The 19208-nt window shown below is 37.5% G+C and overlaps 1 protein-coding gene across 2 annotated transcripts in view; it reads right to left on the bottom strand.

The window, feature by feature from the left end:
• DNAH7 (dynein axonemal heavy chain 7) overlaps positions 1–19208 on the bottom strand; it is a 267164-nt gene that overhangs the window by 212701 nt on the left and 35255 nt on the right. For both annotated transcript variants that reach the window (XM_049615226.1, XM_049615227.1), the window contains 3 exons: positions 17075–17150; positions 15460–15585; positions 6698–6817 (listed from right to left, as the gene is read on the bottom strand). In XM_049615226.1, coding sequence (XP_049471183.1) covers positions 6698–6817; positions 15460–15585; positions 17075–17150 — 322 coding nt within the window. The remainder of the gene's footprint in view (positions 1–6697; positions 6818–15459; positions 15586–17074; positions 17151–19208) is intronic.

Raw genomic sequence — 19208 nt, 5'->3', positions numbered from 1 at the left:
TCAAAGGATTAAAATATAATTTTCCATGAAAGTAACAGAGAAGGGTTTTATAATGAAGATGGCATTTCACTGAAGGATGGAAATGAAATGAGGAAGATTGTGAGAAAACGACCTGAAGTAGAAGTAGGATAATAAGAAAAAATAGGTGGATAAGTGGGGCTAATATATGTGAATCATTTCATTGTCTGTAATAGAGATAATATAAAGATTTCTTCCTAGAATAGGAAGAAATAAGTGGGAGAAAGTCTGTAAGGACTTTTGCACAACCTGAGAACTAAACACAAGAAGTTGCCACAGCCTCATGCTCCAAAATAAAGCCATGGTAGATAATTCTCCGGTAAGTTGTCATTGTTTAAGCAATAAATAAAGAGGACAAGAGGCAAATACTAAGTAGTGAAGGGCAAAGCTAGATTAAGAAAGGAGACTGAGAAACTTCCAGTAGTTCAGACAAGAGATGGAATAAGTTTGGGGCTATATCACTGGATAAAGCGTTTGTCTTTTTTTTTTTTTTTTTTAAAGAAAATCTTGGGGCACCTGGGTGGCTCAGTCGGTTAAGCGTCCGACTTCAGCTCAGGTCATGATCTCAAGGTCTGTGAGTTCGAGCCCCGCGTCGGCCTCTGTGCTGACAGCTCAGAGCCTGGAGTCTGCTTTGGGTTCTGTCTCCCTCTCTCTCTTACCCTCCCCCATTCATACTCTGTCTCTCTCTGTCTCAAAAATAAATTAAAAAAAATAAAAGTTTAAAAAAAAAAAAAAAGAAAATCTAAAAATTTTTCAGCCATTGTCCCAAAGGCTCCCTATTATGTATAAAACATTTGGTACAAAATTGTTACTCAGTCTTCAAAGCACTTATGGGCTAATGGAGGAAAAGACAAACACATAAATACATATTATAAAAGGAAGGAATTCTAACAGAATAAAGTATCAGAGGTATTCAGATGGGAGAGATAATTTTTCAAGAGGTAACCATAGAGATTTCACAGAAGAAATGTCATTTGGACTGCATATTGAAGGACAGAAGAGAAACTTCTCCAGTAATAAGAAGTACCATAAATAGTGTGAATCACAATATTTTGGTGATGGCATTCAAGAAGCTTTTGTTCTGTTTAATTTCCTTAACCTCTGATTCAATTTGATATAATTACGTGTGCAAAGACGGCAATGCTAACAGGGAGGCAACTAAACAACTTTCAAATTTTCCTAGAATCCCCATCCTACATATAAAAAAAATACGTAACTATTTTAAAAATCAATAATTGGGGGTGCCCGGGTGGCTCAGTCAGTTAAGCTTCTGACTTTGGCTCAGGTCACGATCTCACGATATGTGGGTTTGAGCTCCGCATCGGGCTCTGTGCTGACAGCTCCGAGCCTGGAGCCTGCTTCAGATTCTGTGTGTCCCTCTCTGTCTCTCAAAAATAATAAATAAACATAAAAATAAAAATCAATAATTGGCTAAAAAGGAGAACAAAGAGCCTTTACCCATTGAATACTTAACAGTGGTAAGATACAGTTACAGACTAGTCTTAGAAGTTATGTCCTGTTTAACATGACAGTTTCTCCAGGCATGGCCCAAGGTGAAAGTCTTTTCAGAACTGAGAATGCAAGAGATAGGTTAGGTCCAGGTTGCAAAAGACCTTAAAAAAGGTTAAGAAATGTTGACTTATTTGGTCAATGAAAGGTAAGCAATGAATTAGGGGTTAAGATTCATGTGCCAGTAGTTTGTAGGCTACCTGGGAGATTAAAAGAGCCTGCCCCGAGTAGTTGCAATGGGAATAAAGGGAAAGGCGTACACACAGAAGAGGCTTCTGAGAGAAGATAAAAAAATAGTTGGTTGTCCTAAGTCTCAAAGAATACAAAAGGATTGAAATCATACAAATTCTAAATCAGTAACAGAAGGACACTCTGGAAATTTACAGATACATGGAAATTAAACAACATAGTCCTAAAGAACCAGCCAATCAAAAAGGAAATCACAAGGGAAATATGAAAATAATTTGAGATGAATGAAAATGAAAACTTTACCAAAAATCACAGAATGAAAAAAAAGCAATGACCAGAGGGAAATTTATAGTGGTCAACACCTACATTAAAAAATAAAAAAAGATCTTGGAGGGGCGCCTGGGTGGCTCAGCAGTTGAGTGTCTGACTTCTGCTCGGGTCATGATCTCATGGTTCATGGGTTCAAGCCCTGCATTGGGCTCCAGACTGATGGTGTGGAGCCAGCTTGCGATATTCATTCTCTCTCTCTCTCTCTCTCCCTCCCTCCCTCCCTCTCTTCCACCCCTCCTGCACTCACGTTTTCTCTCTTTCTCAAAAAAAATAAATAAATAACTTTAGGGGGTGCCTGGGTGGCTCAGTCAATTGAGCATCCGACTTCAGCTCAGGTCATGATCTCGCGGTTTGTGAGTTTAAGCCCCTCATGGGGCTCTGTGCTGACAGCTCGGGGCCTGGAGCCTGCTTCGGATTCTCTGTCTCCCTCTCTGCCCCTCCCCTGCTCATGCTCTGTCTCTCTCTGTCCCTCAAAAACAAATAAATAACTGTTGAAAAAAAATTGTTTTAATTAAAAAAGGTCTTAACTCAATACCCTAAAATTCCACTCAAAACTGGAAAAAGAAGAGGAAACTAAACTCAAATCAAGGAGAAAAGAAGAAATAAAGATTTAAGTGGAAAAAATAGAGAATTAAAAAAATAGAGACTCAAAACAGACTCAAAAGTTGGCTTTTTAAAAGATCAGCAAAATTGACAAAACTATAGCTAAACTGACCAAAATTGAAAGAAAGAAAGAAAGACTCAAATTGTTAAAATTAGGAGTGAAAAAGAGAACATTAATATTCACCTTATAGATATTTTTAAAAACTACAAATGGATTTAATGAACAATTATATGCCAACAAATTAATCTAGCAAATTCCTAGAAAGATACAAACTGCGAAACTAACTCAAAAAGAAATAGAAAACATGAATAGAGCTATAACAAGAGGCTGAGCTAAAAACCAGAAAATTTTCTAAAAAAATAAAAAGACCAGGCCCCAGGAAAAGATGGCTTCACTAGTAGGTTCTATAGAACATTTAAAGAAGAATTAACAACAATTCTTACCAACTCTGCCTAGAGAGAGTGGGGGGGAGAGAGAGAGAGAAATGCTTCCTCATTCTATGAGGCCAGTATTATACCAAAACCAGACAAAGATATCACAAGAAAAAACTAAAGACCAGTATTCCTTTTGAATATACACAGAAAAATCCTCAACAAAGTACTCGCAAATGGAATCCAGTAGCACATAAAAAGAATTATACTCCATGGCTAAGTGGGACTTATTTCAGGAATGAAAGATTAGTTCAATATATTAAAATGAATATATTAATAAAGTAGAAAAACCCATTACGATCTCAGGTGCAGAAAAAACATTTGGTAAAATCTGCCCTATTGCATGATAAAAACAATCAAGAAACGAAAAATGAAAGGGAAATTCCTCAACCTGATAAAGGAAAACTATATAGCTAACTAAATGCTGCAAGACCGAAAGCCTTCCCCTACCTAACATCATGAACAGAATAAGGATGTCTACCCTTGCCACTTCTTTTCAACACTGTACTGCAGATTCTAACCAAAGCAATTTGGCAAGAAGAAGAAAAAAATCAAATGCTTCTGAGAAATGAAGAAGTAGAACTATCTCTATTTCCAGATAGCACAACCTTACATAGAGAAAAATATAAAGGTTCCACACAAAAAAACTATTTGTGCTAATAAGCAAGTTTAGCAAGGTTGCAAGACACAAGATCAATATATAAAAAAATTAATAGGCTTTATCAAAATGAAAAATATTCGTACCTCAAAGGACTTCTCAGGAAAGTGAAAGGATCCGCCACAATAAAGAGACAAAAATTTGCAAATCATGTAACCAATGAAGATTCAGTAACAAGAATATATAAAGAGCTCTTACAATTCAGCAATAAAAAGATCACTCAATACAAAGAGAGCAATGATTTGAATAGACATTTATCCAAACAAGATATGTATATTATATATACATATACATAATATAATATATATATAGACAATAAGCATATGAAAAAATGTTCAACATAGTCATCAGAGAAATGCAAATCAAAACCACAATAAGAACTTTACATCTATTAGGATGACTATAATCAGAAAGATGGGCAATAACAAGTGTCAATAAAGATGTGGAGAATTGGAACCCTCATACATTGTTGGTAGGAACATAAATCTGACCCTTTAGGAAGCACTGTGGCAGTTCCTCAAAAAGTTAAACATAGAGTTATTATACAGCCCAGCAATTCTACTCCTAGGTGTATACCCAAGAGAACTGAAAACACGTTCGTAGCATTATTCCTAATAGGCAAAAAGTAGCAACAACACAAATGTATGTGTACTGATGAATGGATAAACAAAATGTGTTAGATCCATATGATGGAATATTATTTAGCCACGAGGAGGAATAAAGTATTGATATATGCTATAACATGGATGAACCTTGAAAACATTATGCTTAGTGTAAGAAGCCAAACACAAATGGCTACATATTATATCATTCCACTTACATGAAACATTCAGAATGGAGATAGAAAGTCTATTGGTGATGGCCAGGGCAAATGTGGAGTGATTGGTAACAGATAAAGGGTTTCTTTTGGGGGTATGGAATTAGTGGTGATTATTGCAAAAACTTGTGAATATATTATAAACCACTAATATGTACACATGAAAGTGGTAAGTTTTAGGGTAAGTGAATTATATCTCAGCTTAAGAAAAAACACAGCAATACACTGCTTATGGCTGGGGGCAGGCTGGAGGTGGTGAAGATGTTGATGATAACCAAGAGACAGAAAAAGTCATAAAGTTTTCAACTTGGCCTAGGAATGGTCCAGAACAGGTAGAGTCTCCGATCTGGAAGAAAGAATAAGCCCTGTTATGGAGATGCTGAGATTCTGATGCTGATACAGCATGGAGATATAGAGTACAAAATTAGTAACAAGGGCCTAGAACTCCAAAAGCATAAGATCTTCAGACAGATGAAACAGATGAAATCATGACATTGTCAGGAATATAAAGAAGACAAGAGCAAACTTAGGGGTTTGCACTTGAGGGGCCTCTATTCTTAGGGATAGTAAAATTAAGTATAGCTGGGGGAAAAAAACAGATTAAAAAAAGAAACAGTTGGGGCGCCTGGGTGGCTCAGCCGGTTGAGCGCCTGGCTTCAGCTCAGGTCATGATCTCACAGTTTGTGAGTTCGAGCCCCGCGTCAGGCTCTGTGCTGATGGCTCAGAGCCTGGAGCCTGTTTCGAATTCTGTGTCTCCTTCTCTCTCTGCTCCTCCCCCACTCATGTTCTGTCTCTCTCTTTCAAAAATAAATAAAAACATTTAAAAAAATTAAAAAAAAAAGAAACAGTGGTACATGGACCTAGAAAAATGGGTTTCCAGAAGGCAAGGGTGATAAACCATAGCAACTACTGCATAACAGCAAAGGATGAGTATGCAAAGAAAGGTCTGGGTTTCGGGTAGAGGTCCTAATTAATCATTTACCAATTGTTTCTTCACTGTGGTGAGGTGATGTTCTGCCTTTTAGCCATGATAAACACATTCTGGCTCACTATTTAAAGTATGGTCAGAGTGTTGTCTGAGAGTCAATCAGGAAGCATCAAGAGATACAGCTCATCAGTCTACAACTCTCAGCAAAAGTTTTCAATAAAGGTCTGTACTCTGCTCTGTACTTTGACACCCAATTTACCAAAATTTACAGTAATATATTCCTGAGGTATAACTCTGAAGTTATAGATCAAGAAAATGTACTTGTATTCTGTCTTAAGAGGTCATTTTATTCTCTGTAATGATAGGGTTTCATTCTACATCTCTCCTCTATTGAACGTTAACTAAATACTAATATTAAATAAAAGTCTAGAGTTCTTTCAAATAATGCCAAAGATTTGATTATAACATATTGGAGAAGAAAAAAAGATAAAGGAAAGGTTCAGTCTTCAACTATCAGGATATATTTCTAAATAACTTTTGGAAATCATGAAGCCATGCTGGACCTTCACAGCCTCTGTTATCTGCAATTTGACCTAATTTTAATGTCCTATTTGTAACAACCTAATAACCCACGAGAGAAACAGTTTTCCTGTATTGTTTCACAGCATATCGTCTGGCACCTAGATCAATAATTTTCATATCTGGCTATTCCATTTTGAAGGGTCAAACCAAAAAGATGTTGAATTAATCATTTGAGAGGTCTAACCTCTCAATGTCATTGTAAACTCATTTAAAGAATATATTTTCTCCACCTAATCATGCTTTAAACTCTTCTGCATCCCCAATCCAAAAGCAAAATCAAAGAGGTACAGTGCCTTATACATATTAATAGATGTCATAAATATCTAGAAAATGGGTTAGTTGATGATCATTCCTCCCATTACATTCAACCCCACTCTCAGAGCATTAAGTAGAAACCAGACATTGGGGGAAGAAAGCACTATAATCATTTTAGTTTCTGCATCATCTGTGCTGTGTAGGACATCTTCTGGATGGACATTACAGACCAAGGCACTTAAAGACATTATATTTAATTCTTGAACAGGAATAATTAAAAATGTTTTAATGGGATTTTCTAAATGCATTTAAAATATAGTTCCCCACCAATCACATTTTTAAACTTGTTTTCTTCCATGAAACTTCAAAACTTTACATTTTAAGTAGAGTCTCTTTGGCAGATTCCATGTGTTTCATGACAATGGTCTGAAATACTGATAGCTCTAATGCATCCTGGCGATTATGAAATTCTTCTGTATCAACTAAACGTAATTTTCTGCAAGAGATAAAAATGAACAATAATTAAGGCAGGAGGTTTTTTTTGCATTTAATATTTTTGTTAACTGATCTTTTCCAAAATAGGATATTCCTAGGCTCATTAAGGTTTGTGTTTAATAAAATATTTAAAAACCTGAGATTTTAAAATGTAATTTTAATTTTAAAATAATTAATGTAATTAAAGTCAATAGGAACACACGATCATGAAATGTCACTGTGAAATAGAAGAGAGTTGACATGTTTTTATTTTTGGTTTCAAACTGGAACAATTAAAAAACAGGAAAAGAGGTGAAGCTCAAAGCTTACAAAGCTCCTAAAACAAAAATTGCACCCACTCTGAAAAGAAAGCAACCTTAGATTTTAGGGTGTCATGGTGTGGTAGAGTTCTCACAAGTAAGACCTACTGTATCAAAATATTTTGATCCTGTCCGGTTTTGATTTTTTTTTTTTTTTTTTTTTTTAAGAAAACACAGTGCTTACTCTAGTCAACAATTCTCCATACAACTCCTTTTCTGACTACAGTGCTATGGATCTTTGTTATACATGATTTATACCTTTAAGATTTTCTGTTGGGAAAACTGGACAGCCACATGCAAAAGAATGAAACTGAATCCGTATCTTACACCATACACAAGAATTAACTCAAAATGGATTAAAGACTTAAATGTAAGACCTGAAACCATAAAATTCCTAGAAGAAAACATAGGTGGTAAGCTCCTTGACATCAGCGTTGGCAATGATTTTTTTTGGATCTGATGCCAAAAGCAAAGGCAACAAAAGCAAAAAAATAAACATGTGAGACTACATTAAATAAAAAAGCTTCTGCACAGCAAAAGTAAGTCATTAACAAAATGAAAAGGCAACCCACTGAATGGGAGAAAATATTTGCAAATTAAATACTGATAGGGGTTAATGTAAAGAATTTATAAAGAACACATACAACCCAATAGAAAAAAAATCTGATTAACAAATGGGCAGATATTTGAATAGACATTTTTCCAAAGAAGATATACAAATGGCCAAAACGTACATGAAAAGATGATCACTAATCATCAGGGAAATACAAATCAAAACCACAATGATACATCATCTCAAACCTGTTAGAATAACTATTACAAAAAAGATAAGTAACAACTTTTGGTGAGAATGTAAAGAGAGAATTCTTGCGTACTCCTGTTGGAAATCTAAATTTGTGCAGCCACTAAGGAAAACAATATGGAGGTTCCTCAAAAAACAAAAAATAGAACTACCATGTTATTATCTAGCAATTAAATTTCTCGGTATTTATCCCAAGAAAACAAAAACACTAATTCAAAAAGATTTATGCACCCCCTTGTTCATTGTGTTATTTATAATAGCCAAAACATGGAAACAACCTAAATGTCCATTGCAAGATAAAGAAAATGTGGTATACACACACAACGGAACATTATTCAACCATAAAACAGAATGAAATCTTGCCACTTGAGACATCATGGGTGGACCCTGAAAGCATGCTAAGTGAAATAAGTCACACATAGAAAGACAAATACCTTTATGATCTCATGTATATGAAATCTAAAACAACAACAAAAACAAGGCTCATGGATATGGTTGGTGGTTGCCTGAGGCAGAGGCTGGAGGGCAGGCAAAATGAGCGTTGGGGGTCAAAAGGTACAAATTCCCAGTTATAAAATAAGTAAGTCATGGGAAGTAACATATGGCATGGTGACTAGGGATAATAATACTGCACTGCATATTTGAAAGTAGCTATGAGAGTGGATCTTGAAAGTTATCAACAAGAAAAAATTTTTTATGTACGAGGGTAGATGTTAACCAAACTGTTGTGGTGACCATTTTGCAATATATATACAATATATACAAACATCACATCATTAGGGTGTATACCTGAAACTAATATGTTACATGTCAATTCATTTTGGAATTCATTTTGCCACTCAGCCACCAGACCAATTTTCCCTGCAGCTCCTTAGTGTTTGATTTGAGGCAGAATTCTAGGCATAGGCTATCCATCTTTGAGGTCTTGAAATTGAAAGGCCTTTTCACATGTTTTAGAGTTCAACAACTTTCCATGAAATCCCTGACAACATTTCCCATTTGGTCCATAGTCTGAATTGTTACAAAGATGAGAACAACACGACCAGATACTCTTATTCTCTCAGGATGATCCCAACAATAACCTAGCAGTAGAACAATAGTTTCAACCACTGGTTTAAGACTATAGGAGTAAGGGAAAAGATTGCTACTTTGCATTAGTTTGAACTTGGTTAGCTAGAGAATAATGTTAGGTTTCTAGGTCTCAAAGTTTTATGATGATGAGTCCTCTAACTGCCGAAATCTCTTCTTCATCTCAATTATCTATTAATAGAACCAAATAATAGGCTAAATCACTCAGGTCCTGAACCCTAGGACCTTTGCTAAAGGAAGATGCCATGTGATGTTCATCACAGGTTGAAACACATCTTGACCCTTGGATCCATCACTGATTTCAAGCAGGAGGTATTTCAACAGTTCAGGCCCAACACTGCACACTTAGCACCAAGTCCGTCTCTGATTTTGTTCTCCTGTTCTCAAACTTAGTATCACTTCTTAAAGGGACCAAGTCACCCTCCAAATTTCACCCCAAGTGCCTGCATTTCTTGTTTGTTCCCTGAATTTTTCCTTTTCTTTGAAACACGTTTTGTTCTCGCCAGTCCCCCTCCCTCGTTACATTCAAAACAGCACACTATAGACCACGTTCTGCACTTGATTTTTTCCCTTACTACATCCTGGACACTTTACACATTAGCGCATTGAGATCGTGTTCATTTGGATTTTACCGCTCTGTAGTATTCCATTGTGTGAATGAATGTACTATAACTTTTTGATATGGTCCATAATTGATGGACACTTGGTTGTTTCCAGTCTTTTATCAACAAATGCCACAACAAAGAACATCATACCTATATCGTTTCCTACATTTTCAGGTGTATCTGTAGGCTAAGGTCTCAGAAGTCAGATTGCTTGACTCAAATGTCAAAAAAAAATTTAATTTTGATAGCTGAATTCCCCCTCAGAAGAGTATCCATTTCTCCAAGCCTTGCCAACTAAATGTGATGGCAAGATGTTGGAATTTTGCCAGTCTGATAGGAAATAGAAGGATTTCTCAGTGCAGTGTTTATTTCAATCTCTTTCCATTTCTCTTGTGAATTAGATTAAGCATCTTTTTAATGCATTCAGGAGTGATGGAACTTGTATCTTCTGAATCCTTTGGGTAAGTGAATCCAAATTTCAATCTAGAAACATTTTCTTGGGCTCACCTTACTCAAATCATGAATTTTAAAAAATTCATTTTATATTTTAACATAAGCTTCACTTAGACTTCCTTTTATATTCAACTACTGTCATTCATATTCTATGATAATTTCTACATATATATACATACACACACACACACACACACACACTTTACACATGTGTCTTCATATATACATACTGTTTTTCAAGCAAAAACACCTGTGTGCTGCATAGGTTATAATTGCATTGCAAATGATATCTCTGACATTAAGTGGGTTCTATAAATCTACTCAAAGACATGAGCTTGCACATTCCCATCTACAGAGCATCCCCTTCAGGTTTCCACACATGCATTTTTACAGTCATTCAGATGATTTTTGCATTACCATTCCCTAACCCACTGCCACACATAGAGATGTCCTATATTTTCAAGACCTGCTGAGATTCAGGCCAAATGACTGTCACCTAGAGGAAAGATGCCCTGTATATTCAACACTGGCTCCTACTCCGAGAGGCCGTCCTCTTGACTGCCCACCACTCAACATTCACTTAGAAAAGGTGACTCATATGAAAAGCCCACAGCTAACATCATCCTCAATGGGGAAAAACTGAGAGCTTTTTCCCTGAGATCAGGAAGACGACAGGGATGCCCACTCTCACCGCTGTTGTTTAACATAGTGCTGGAAGTTCTAGCATCAGCAATCAGACAACAAAAGGAAATCAAAGGCATCAAAATTGGCAAAGAGGAAGTCAAGCTTTCGCTTTTTGCAGATGACATGATATTATACGTGGAAAATCCGATAGACTCCACCAAAAGTCTGCTAGAACTGATACATGAATTCAGCAAAGTTGCAGGATACAAAATCAATGTACAGAAATCAGTTGCATTCTTATACACTAACAATGAAGCAACAGAAAGACAAATAAAGAAACTGATCTCATTCACAACTGCACCAAGAAGCATAAAATACCTAGGAATAAATCTAACCAAAGATGTAAAAGATCTGTATGCTGAAAACTATAGAAAGCTTATGAAGGTAATTGAAGAAGATTTAAAGAAATGGAAAGACATTCCCTGCTCATGGATTGGAAGAATAAATATTGTCAAAATAAACAGACACACAGACCAATGGAATAGAATAGAAACCCCAGAACTAGACCCACAAACGTATGGCCAACTCATCTTTGACAAAGCAGGAAAGAACATCCAATGGAAAAAAGACAGTCTCTTTAACAAATGGTGCTGGGAGAACTGGACAGCAACATGCAGAAGGTTGAAACTAGACCACTTTCTCACACCATTCACAAAAATAAACTCAAAATGGATAAAGGACCTGAATGTGAGACAGGAAACCATCAAAACCTTAGAGGAGAAAGCAGGAAAAGACCTCTCTGACCTCAGCCGCAGCAATCTCTTACTCGGCACATCCCCAAAGGCAAGGGAATTAAAAGCAAAAGTGAATTACTGGGACCTTATGAAGATAAAAAGCTTCTGCACAGCAAAGGAAACAACCAACAAAACTAAAAGGCAACCAACGGAATGGGAAAAGATATTTGCAAATGACATATAGGACAAAGGGCTAGTATCCAAAATCTATAAAGAGCTCACCAAACTCCACACCCGAAAAACAAATAACCCAGTGAAGAAATGGGCAGAAAACATGAATAGACACTTCTCTAAAGAAGACATCCGGATGGCCAACAGGCACATGAAAAGATGTTCAACGTCGCTCTTCATCAGGGAAATACAAATCAAAACCACACTCAGATATCACCTCACGCCAGTCAGAGTGGCCAAAATGAACAAATCAGGAGACTATAGATGCTGGCGAGGATGTGGAGAAACGGGAACCCTCTTGCACTGTTGGTGGGAATGCAAATTGGTGCAGCTGCTCTGGAAAGCAGTGTGGAGGTTCCTCAGAAAATTAAAAATAGACCTACCCTATGACCCAGCAATAGCACTGCTAGGAATTTATCCAAGGGATACAGGAGTACTGATGCATAGGGGCACTTGTACCCCAATGTTTATAGCAGCACTTTCAACAATAGCCAAATGATGGAAAGAGCCTAAATGTCCATCAACTGATGAATGGATAAAGAAATTGTGGTTTATATACACAATGGAGTACTACGTGGCAATGAGAAAGAATGAAATATGGCCCTTTGTAGCAACGTGGATGGAACTGGAGAGTGTTATGCTAAGTGAAATAAGCCATACAGAAAAAGACAGATACCATATGTTTTCACTCTTATGTGGATCCTGAGAAACTTAACAGAAACCCATGGGGGAGGGGAAAGAAAAAAAAAAAAAAAAGAGGTTAGAGTGGGAGAGAGCCAAAGCATAAGAGACTGTTAAAAACTGAGAACAGGGGCGCCTGGGTGGCGCAGTCGGTTAAGCGTCCGACTTCAGCCAGGTCACGATCTCGCGGTCCGTGAGTTCGAGCCCCGCGTCAGGCTCTGGGCTGATGGCTCAGAGCCTGGAGCCTGTTTCTGATTCTGTGTCTCCCTCTCTCTCTGCCCCTCCCCCGTTCATGCTCTGTCTCTCTCTGTCCCAAAAATAAATAAAAAACGTTGAAAAAAAAAATTTAAAAAAAAAAACTGAGAACAAACTGAGGGTTGATGGGGGGTGGGAGGGAGGGGAGGGTGGGTGATGGGTATTGAGGAGGGCACCTTTTGGGATGAGCACTGGGTGTTGTATGGGAACCAATTTGACAATGAATTTCATATATTAAAAAAAAAAAAAAAGAAAGAAAGAAAAGGTGACTCATGTCTACAAGGGCAACTTTGGAGTTTGCTACCCATAGAAGGCAAAGCTTCTTTCTCATTTGTCTCTATCCTGGATTCTCTGAGGTTTGCTTCACTTGCTGCTACTAATACCCTGCCACCATGAACATGGACACCAATTTGGGGCACATCCATTCTTTACTGTGGTTTCATCTCCACTTTGGAACTTTTTCTTCCCTTTCCTCCTCTCAGTTTGTCTCTTGCAAACTTCTGACATCATCCAACAAAGTGTAGCCTTTTATGGAAAATACGAGGCACTGAAGCCTGGCCTCCTAGCCTCCAGCACTACGTGTGGGTGGATATAAAAGAAAATGGCTCTGGTAGTATGGTGAAAATGAAATGTATTCCTGCATGCCAGCGTCCCTTGTGAAAGTGACGCACTACATAGTACGACCTCATTACTGCATGCAAAATTAAATCATGAGTCTTTTCAGGAAGAAGTATTTGAGCCCCAGTATCCAAAAGAAAAGAAATGAGAAAAACACAGGCAAGGAGATAACCTCTCCCCATTCCAAAACCCAAATTCAAGTGGTCAAGAAATCTACATTATAACAATGGAAAGCCAAAAGGATGCCCTTTCTAACAATCTGCAGTCTGACCAGCAAAAGCCATTTTTGTGCTATGTACGTGTGTACATTGTATGGATACACATATGTATTTGGTGATAGGAGATATCCCAATGGGTGGTTATCATGTGTCTTTGGCTGGGCTGGTGGAAGAAGGGCAGAGATAAGGAAAAGAAAGGCTGGTGGAAGTCAAGCAAAGTAAAAAATACTGGACTTAAATATACCTGATCACATTTACAGGTTTATATAAAGTTACATCTGCATAAAAAACTAGAATTTAAAAAAAATTTTTTTAATGTTTATTCATTTTTGAGAGAGAGAGAGAGCATGGGCAGGAGAGGAGCAGAGAGAGAGGGGGACACAGAATCCAAAGCAGGCTCAAGGCTCTGAGCTATCAGCACAGACCCCGATGTAGGGTCGAACCCATGAACAATGAGATCATGACCTGAGTCGAAGTTGGACGCTTAACTGACTGAACCAACCAGGCACCCCTAGAATTTGTTTTTTAAAAAAGGCAGAAAGGGACAGAGGGAGGGAGGTGAGGGGCCTTGGACACCACACGTCATTTTACCTGTGGAAAAACAGAGACCTAGGGAGGGAGGACAAGGGGTGAACTAGAGAGCTTAAAATCAGATGGTGGCCACTCTCCAGCAATCTTGGATGGCTTCGCTTCCTGGAACGGACCTCAGGGATAGCCCTAGTAGGGCTAGAAGGGGCATACTAAAGATCCTAACTTTGGGAAGAGTTCAGAGAAGTTGGTCAGTGAGGTGCCCCTAGCGTAGGTCCAGGGCTTTCCCAGGGGAAGACAACAGCTGCCTTCTGCAGCAGCCACAGCTCTTAATGCACTTCTAAAGACAGCAGCTTTCCTTTGGCTGGTTTTGGGAGGCAGAAACACGTGCTCATTTACTATGCCCTCCTGCTTGCAGAGCAATACATGGAACAAAACCCAGGAGACCCTGGAGAGCAGGTCACTTGTAACTGGGCTGCAGTTGTGGGGGTTGAAATGGTTGGGGTGGGGTGGTGAGAATAGGCCCAGGACACCTTGGAGACAAGGTGCCATCTCCTCTACCATAAGGCAGGGCCCATCCAGGTTCTGAGGTCCCTGAAGGGAAACCTTCTTTAAGAAAAGTAAGTATAGGGGCGCCTGGGTGGCTCAGTCGGTTTAAGCGTCCAACTTCGGCTCCGGTCATGATCTCACGGTTCTTGGGTTCGAGTCCCACGTCGGGCTCTGTGCTGACAGCTCAGAGCCTGGAGTCTGCTTCGGATTCTGTGTCTCCCTCTCTCTCTGCTCCTCCCCCACTCATGCTCTGTCTCTCTCTCAAAAACAAACATTAAAAAAAAAAGAAAAAGAAGTATAAATCTGTATTACTTTTGTATATTTTATGAAAGCCTCTGTCCACAGGTGCATGTTGCTGGGATGCCCCGCAGTGTCTTGGAAGAGGCCATACAAGGGGGCGGAATATGGAGAAGGAGTTTCTAAACTGTGCGACTACCTGTCCTCAGCCCTAGGACCCAGGGTCCACAATGCCCACCCGCATCCACCTACAGCCGTGCCAAGTACTTGCTACGTGTAGCTGGGCTGTCCCCACTGTGACAGTGTCTGTGAGGTGATTCATAATCTGTATCAACTTGAAGACCCAGGAACTTCAACTCCTGCCATTCAGGTGGGTAATATTTACTAGGTTTCTACCCCGTTTAGGTGATTGTAGCAGCTAATGTTCTGTGGGATTTAAAACACAGCATGACGATTCAGCCCTTTAACTGTGATTACCCCTTAAACTGTGTGTGGTAATGGGGTATGGGATATGGGGGTAGAATTGGGTTAGAGATAAAAGGCAATGTTTGTGTTTTACCCTACTTCTACATTGCTGATTTAAAACCATATTTGAATACTGATGTTAAATTTGTAGTTTATTGATTTGTAGTTAAAATAGTAAAAGAAATAATTAAGGTGTGACAAAACAGCTTTCATCACTCTTTTGAAAAGAAGCTCCATAAAGCCAGAAGTACTCACTTAAAAGTATTGTGCCACAAATCTAGTACAGCCAACATTGTAGGGTTTATTGCGTTCAAGTGATCCTTAATGTAATTGCTTGCAGCTAAGAAAGATTTCCTCCAAGGCTTTGGAAGAATTTCCATCCTGAAAAGAAAGAAAAAATAATCATTTATCTTTCAAAATCAAAAGAAAGTATTGTTATAGTGTCCTTTTTTGAATAATAATGGCTTCATTTTAATAAAAAGTATGACATATCCCTTGCTGTAACAACAAAACACACAATTATGTATTGAAATACATAAAGGTCATACTTTTTACGGTTCGGAATAATTTTAGAATAATTAACACATATGAAATTAGACTTGAATCTTTTTTTTTTTTTTTTGAAGTTTTAAGTAATCTTCACGCCCAACATGGGACTCAAACTCATGACCTGAGATCAAGAGTCACATGCTCTTCTGACTGAGCCAGCCAGGTGCCCCATAGACTCGAATCTATAATATATAACTAATTTTTCCTTGAAATATTTGATCAAGTCCACAAATAGCTCATAATGATCAAATAGAAACAGAAGCAGAGTTTTTTCATGTCTTAAAAGAATTTCAAGACACTAAATGTTTAAGTTTTTCTAATTTTTTTTTAAACATTTTAAGAACATAGTCCAGCCCACCTGTGGAAATCCCCTTGAATTTAACCTCTGTTAATGTGTAAAGGACACTTCCCAAATCACCAGCACTAATGTCCTTATTTGAAGACGTTTACTGCTTAACTCCTATGACTTGAATAGTCATCCTTAATATATTAAGGATTTGCCATTTTCATCTTTCAGAGTATATTTAAAACATTTACATTTGATGCCTACAATTTTTTAATTCTCACTGATTTTAAACACTTAATCTTGTTTTATTATATAGTAAGCTTAATTCAGTTTTTCAGCTGTAGTCATACTACCTTTACAATTATAAAAGATGATTTTTGTCTTTCCCCAGGAGAAAAGCTGTTTTCCACAGAAGATATGTTGGAAGTGGCTACATATCTTTTTGTGGCTGTTATAGGAAAACAACCTGAGGTACTTTTAAATAATATGAAAGAAAAACTGAATTGTTTACTAAATCATAAAAACATAAGTTCTATTCTTTAAACTATTTAAGAGATTTATTCCTAAATGTTAATTATTTTAGGAAAATATATAGCTAGTGGGTTTTTCTATTATATGTTCTATATTTTAATCTATGTAACAAATTGCAATATACTGTAAATGTGCATATTTTTTGCAATGTTTGCACTGTGTTTTTACGCATTCCAATTGCCATCAAGCTTTTATACCACTATTATATGTGAAGCCTGTGCTAGTAGCCTTGGAAATACAAAGATCTGTATCAAGTTCTTTCACCAGGGTATTTATGTTTTAACAACATAGATATCATCTGTCTGTCTACCCATCTATCCCTGGATTTGTAAATGTAACATATTAGGGCTTAAATACATAAGTATAATAAGAATAATCAGTTGTATATGAGGTACGTAAGTTATAAGCATGTACATGAGAAAATATAACGAGTGTGTGAATCTATATACACCTACACAAGAAGGGTCACATAATCAATATTCTTTGAGAAACTTGATTACTTACTCAGCACGATGGGGTGGAAGTTCATCTGGTTTTTTATCATCCTCTTTTTCTCTAGGATCTTTTAAAACAAAATCAACTAAAAAGAAAATTGAAAAGTTCTGGTAAATAACCTTATATTAATTACAGTATATTTCCAAGCAATTGCAAAACTAATTGCACTAAAATCAATTATTTAAATTATATTATTTAAAATAATGGAGTAATTTGTGCATTTATGAATATAAAAATATTTATGAGAAAAATCTGTAATGTGTGTGCCTTTGAGAGTATGTGTTCTCTTAACAATGTGTCCCTATTATTTCATTTGAAAATAATGATTGCTTTTAAAATTACATTTTCCTTTATAGCTGTTCCACCAAAAGTAGTTCTCACTGAAGGTCAACAATACAATCATAGTAGCTTCCTTTCACTGAGGAAACATACATATTGCTTTGTTCTCTTTTAAGTTGCATAAAACAATCCAGTTATCAAATCAGTAAAGGGAGCTACACTTCAGCTTCTATCTTCTGTGGTCATATTAATCCACAGTTAACTCTAATTTTCCTGCCTGTCCTTTAAGATGCTCTAAAATGTAAATATGTAAATATTTTAACCCCTCTGCTTAAAATCCTTTGGTGACTCTCCTTTAAGTTTGAATGTTTTAAAGAGGCCTAGAAGGCCCTTCAGATTCTGTCCCCTTCCCAAATGCACCCTATGCTTTGGCCATCATGACCACTTGCAAGCCCAGAAGGGGCTTTCACATGTGTCTTCCAATGTTCACACCATTTCCTCTACTAAGCACACTCCCTAGCATTCAGTTTGTGTGTCAAGACGATTTAGGCACGTCCAGAGTTCTTCCTACCAAATCAGGCATGAGCTCTTCTCCCTTACAGCAGCATGTCCTCTGTTTTCCTCCTCATTGTGCCTGCTATTTTGTAATTAGTGGTTTGCCCATCTCCCTCATTATAATGATGAGCTCCTTGGGGGCGAAGATTTGGCTTTTTATTTTTACATTACCAGGACACTCAATAAGAGTCTCAAATCCAGTAAATGCCCTCCTACCCAAAAGGAATCCGGGCAACTCCAAAACATGATGATTTCTCCAGTTTTAAAGATGACATCAATTATATCAGGTTTATAATACCGATTAATTGGAGAACTTTTTCAAAAAATATATTTTTGAGAAAGAGTGCATGAGCAGGGGAGGGGTAGAGAGAGAGGGGGCAGAGGATCCAAGGCAGACTCCCACTGACAGCAGCAAGCCCAATGTGGGGCTCGAACTCACAGACCCTGAGATTGTGACCTGAGCCAAAGTCGGATGTTCAACCAAGAACTTTTAAGTATAGATTCGAAGGCCCTGCCTCCAGAGATTTTAATTCAGATGGGTTCAGAAATCAGGATGTTAAAAATTATTCTGATGATTAGTCAGCCTTAGAATCTATCAGTCTATGCCAGGACTCAGCAACATTTTTATGTAAAGGGCTTCATTATAAATATAATACTTATATACTATTTATAATATTGATTATAAATTAAAAAATGCAGAGACAAGGTGTCTATCACAACTATTCATCTCTGCTCTTTTAAAAAATTTTTTTAACATTTGTTTATTTTTGAGAGACAGAGCAAGACAGAGCATGAGTGGGGGAGGGGCAGAGAGAGAAGACGACACAAAATCCAAAGCAGGCTCAAGGCTCTGAGCTGTCAGCACAGAGCCTGATGCAGAGCTCAAACTCACTGACCTCAAGATCATGACCTGAATCAAAGTCAGACGCTTAACCAACTGAGCCACCTAGGTGCCTCTCATCTCTGCTCTTATAGCTCAAAAGCAGCCACCAACCATATGCAAATGAATGTGTATAGCTATATCCCAATAAAACTTTATTTACAAAAACAGGCAGTGAGCCAGACTTGGACCTGTGAGCTGTAGTTTGCCAACCCCTGGTCCATAGCAACAATTTTTAATTAATCACCTCCTGTCCTTTGCTAAGATATAACCCTACAAAAAAAAAAAAAAAAAAGATGGATTTTTAAATTTTTTGCAGTACTTTATTAATGAAATTTGCCTAAGATCTCAAGCAATGAAATAGCAATGCAAGAAGCAGTATAATATAATAGTTTCAAGTATAGGTATTAACTTTCAGTTAATAAGACA

This window comes from Panthera uncia (assembly GCF_023721935.1).
Source record: "Panthera uncia isolate 11264 chromosome C1 unlocalized genomic scaffold, Puncia_PCG_1.0 HiC_scaffold_3, whole genome shotgun sequence".
NCBI classification, from domain to species: Eukaryota; Metazoa; Chordata; class Mammalia; order Carnivora; family Felidae; genus Panthera; species Panthera uncia.
The sequence above is the reverse complement of the archived record's forward strand: the minus strand, read 5'-3'. Positions and strand labels throughout refer to the sequence as shown.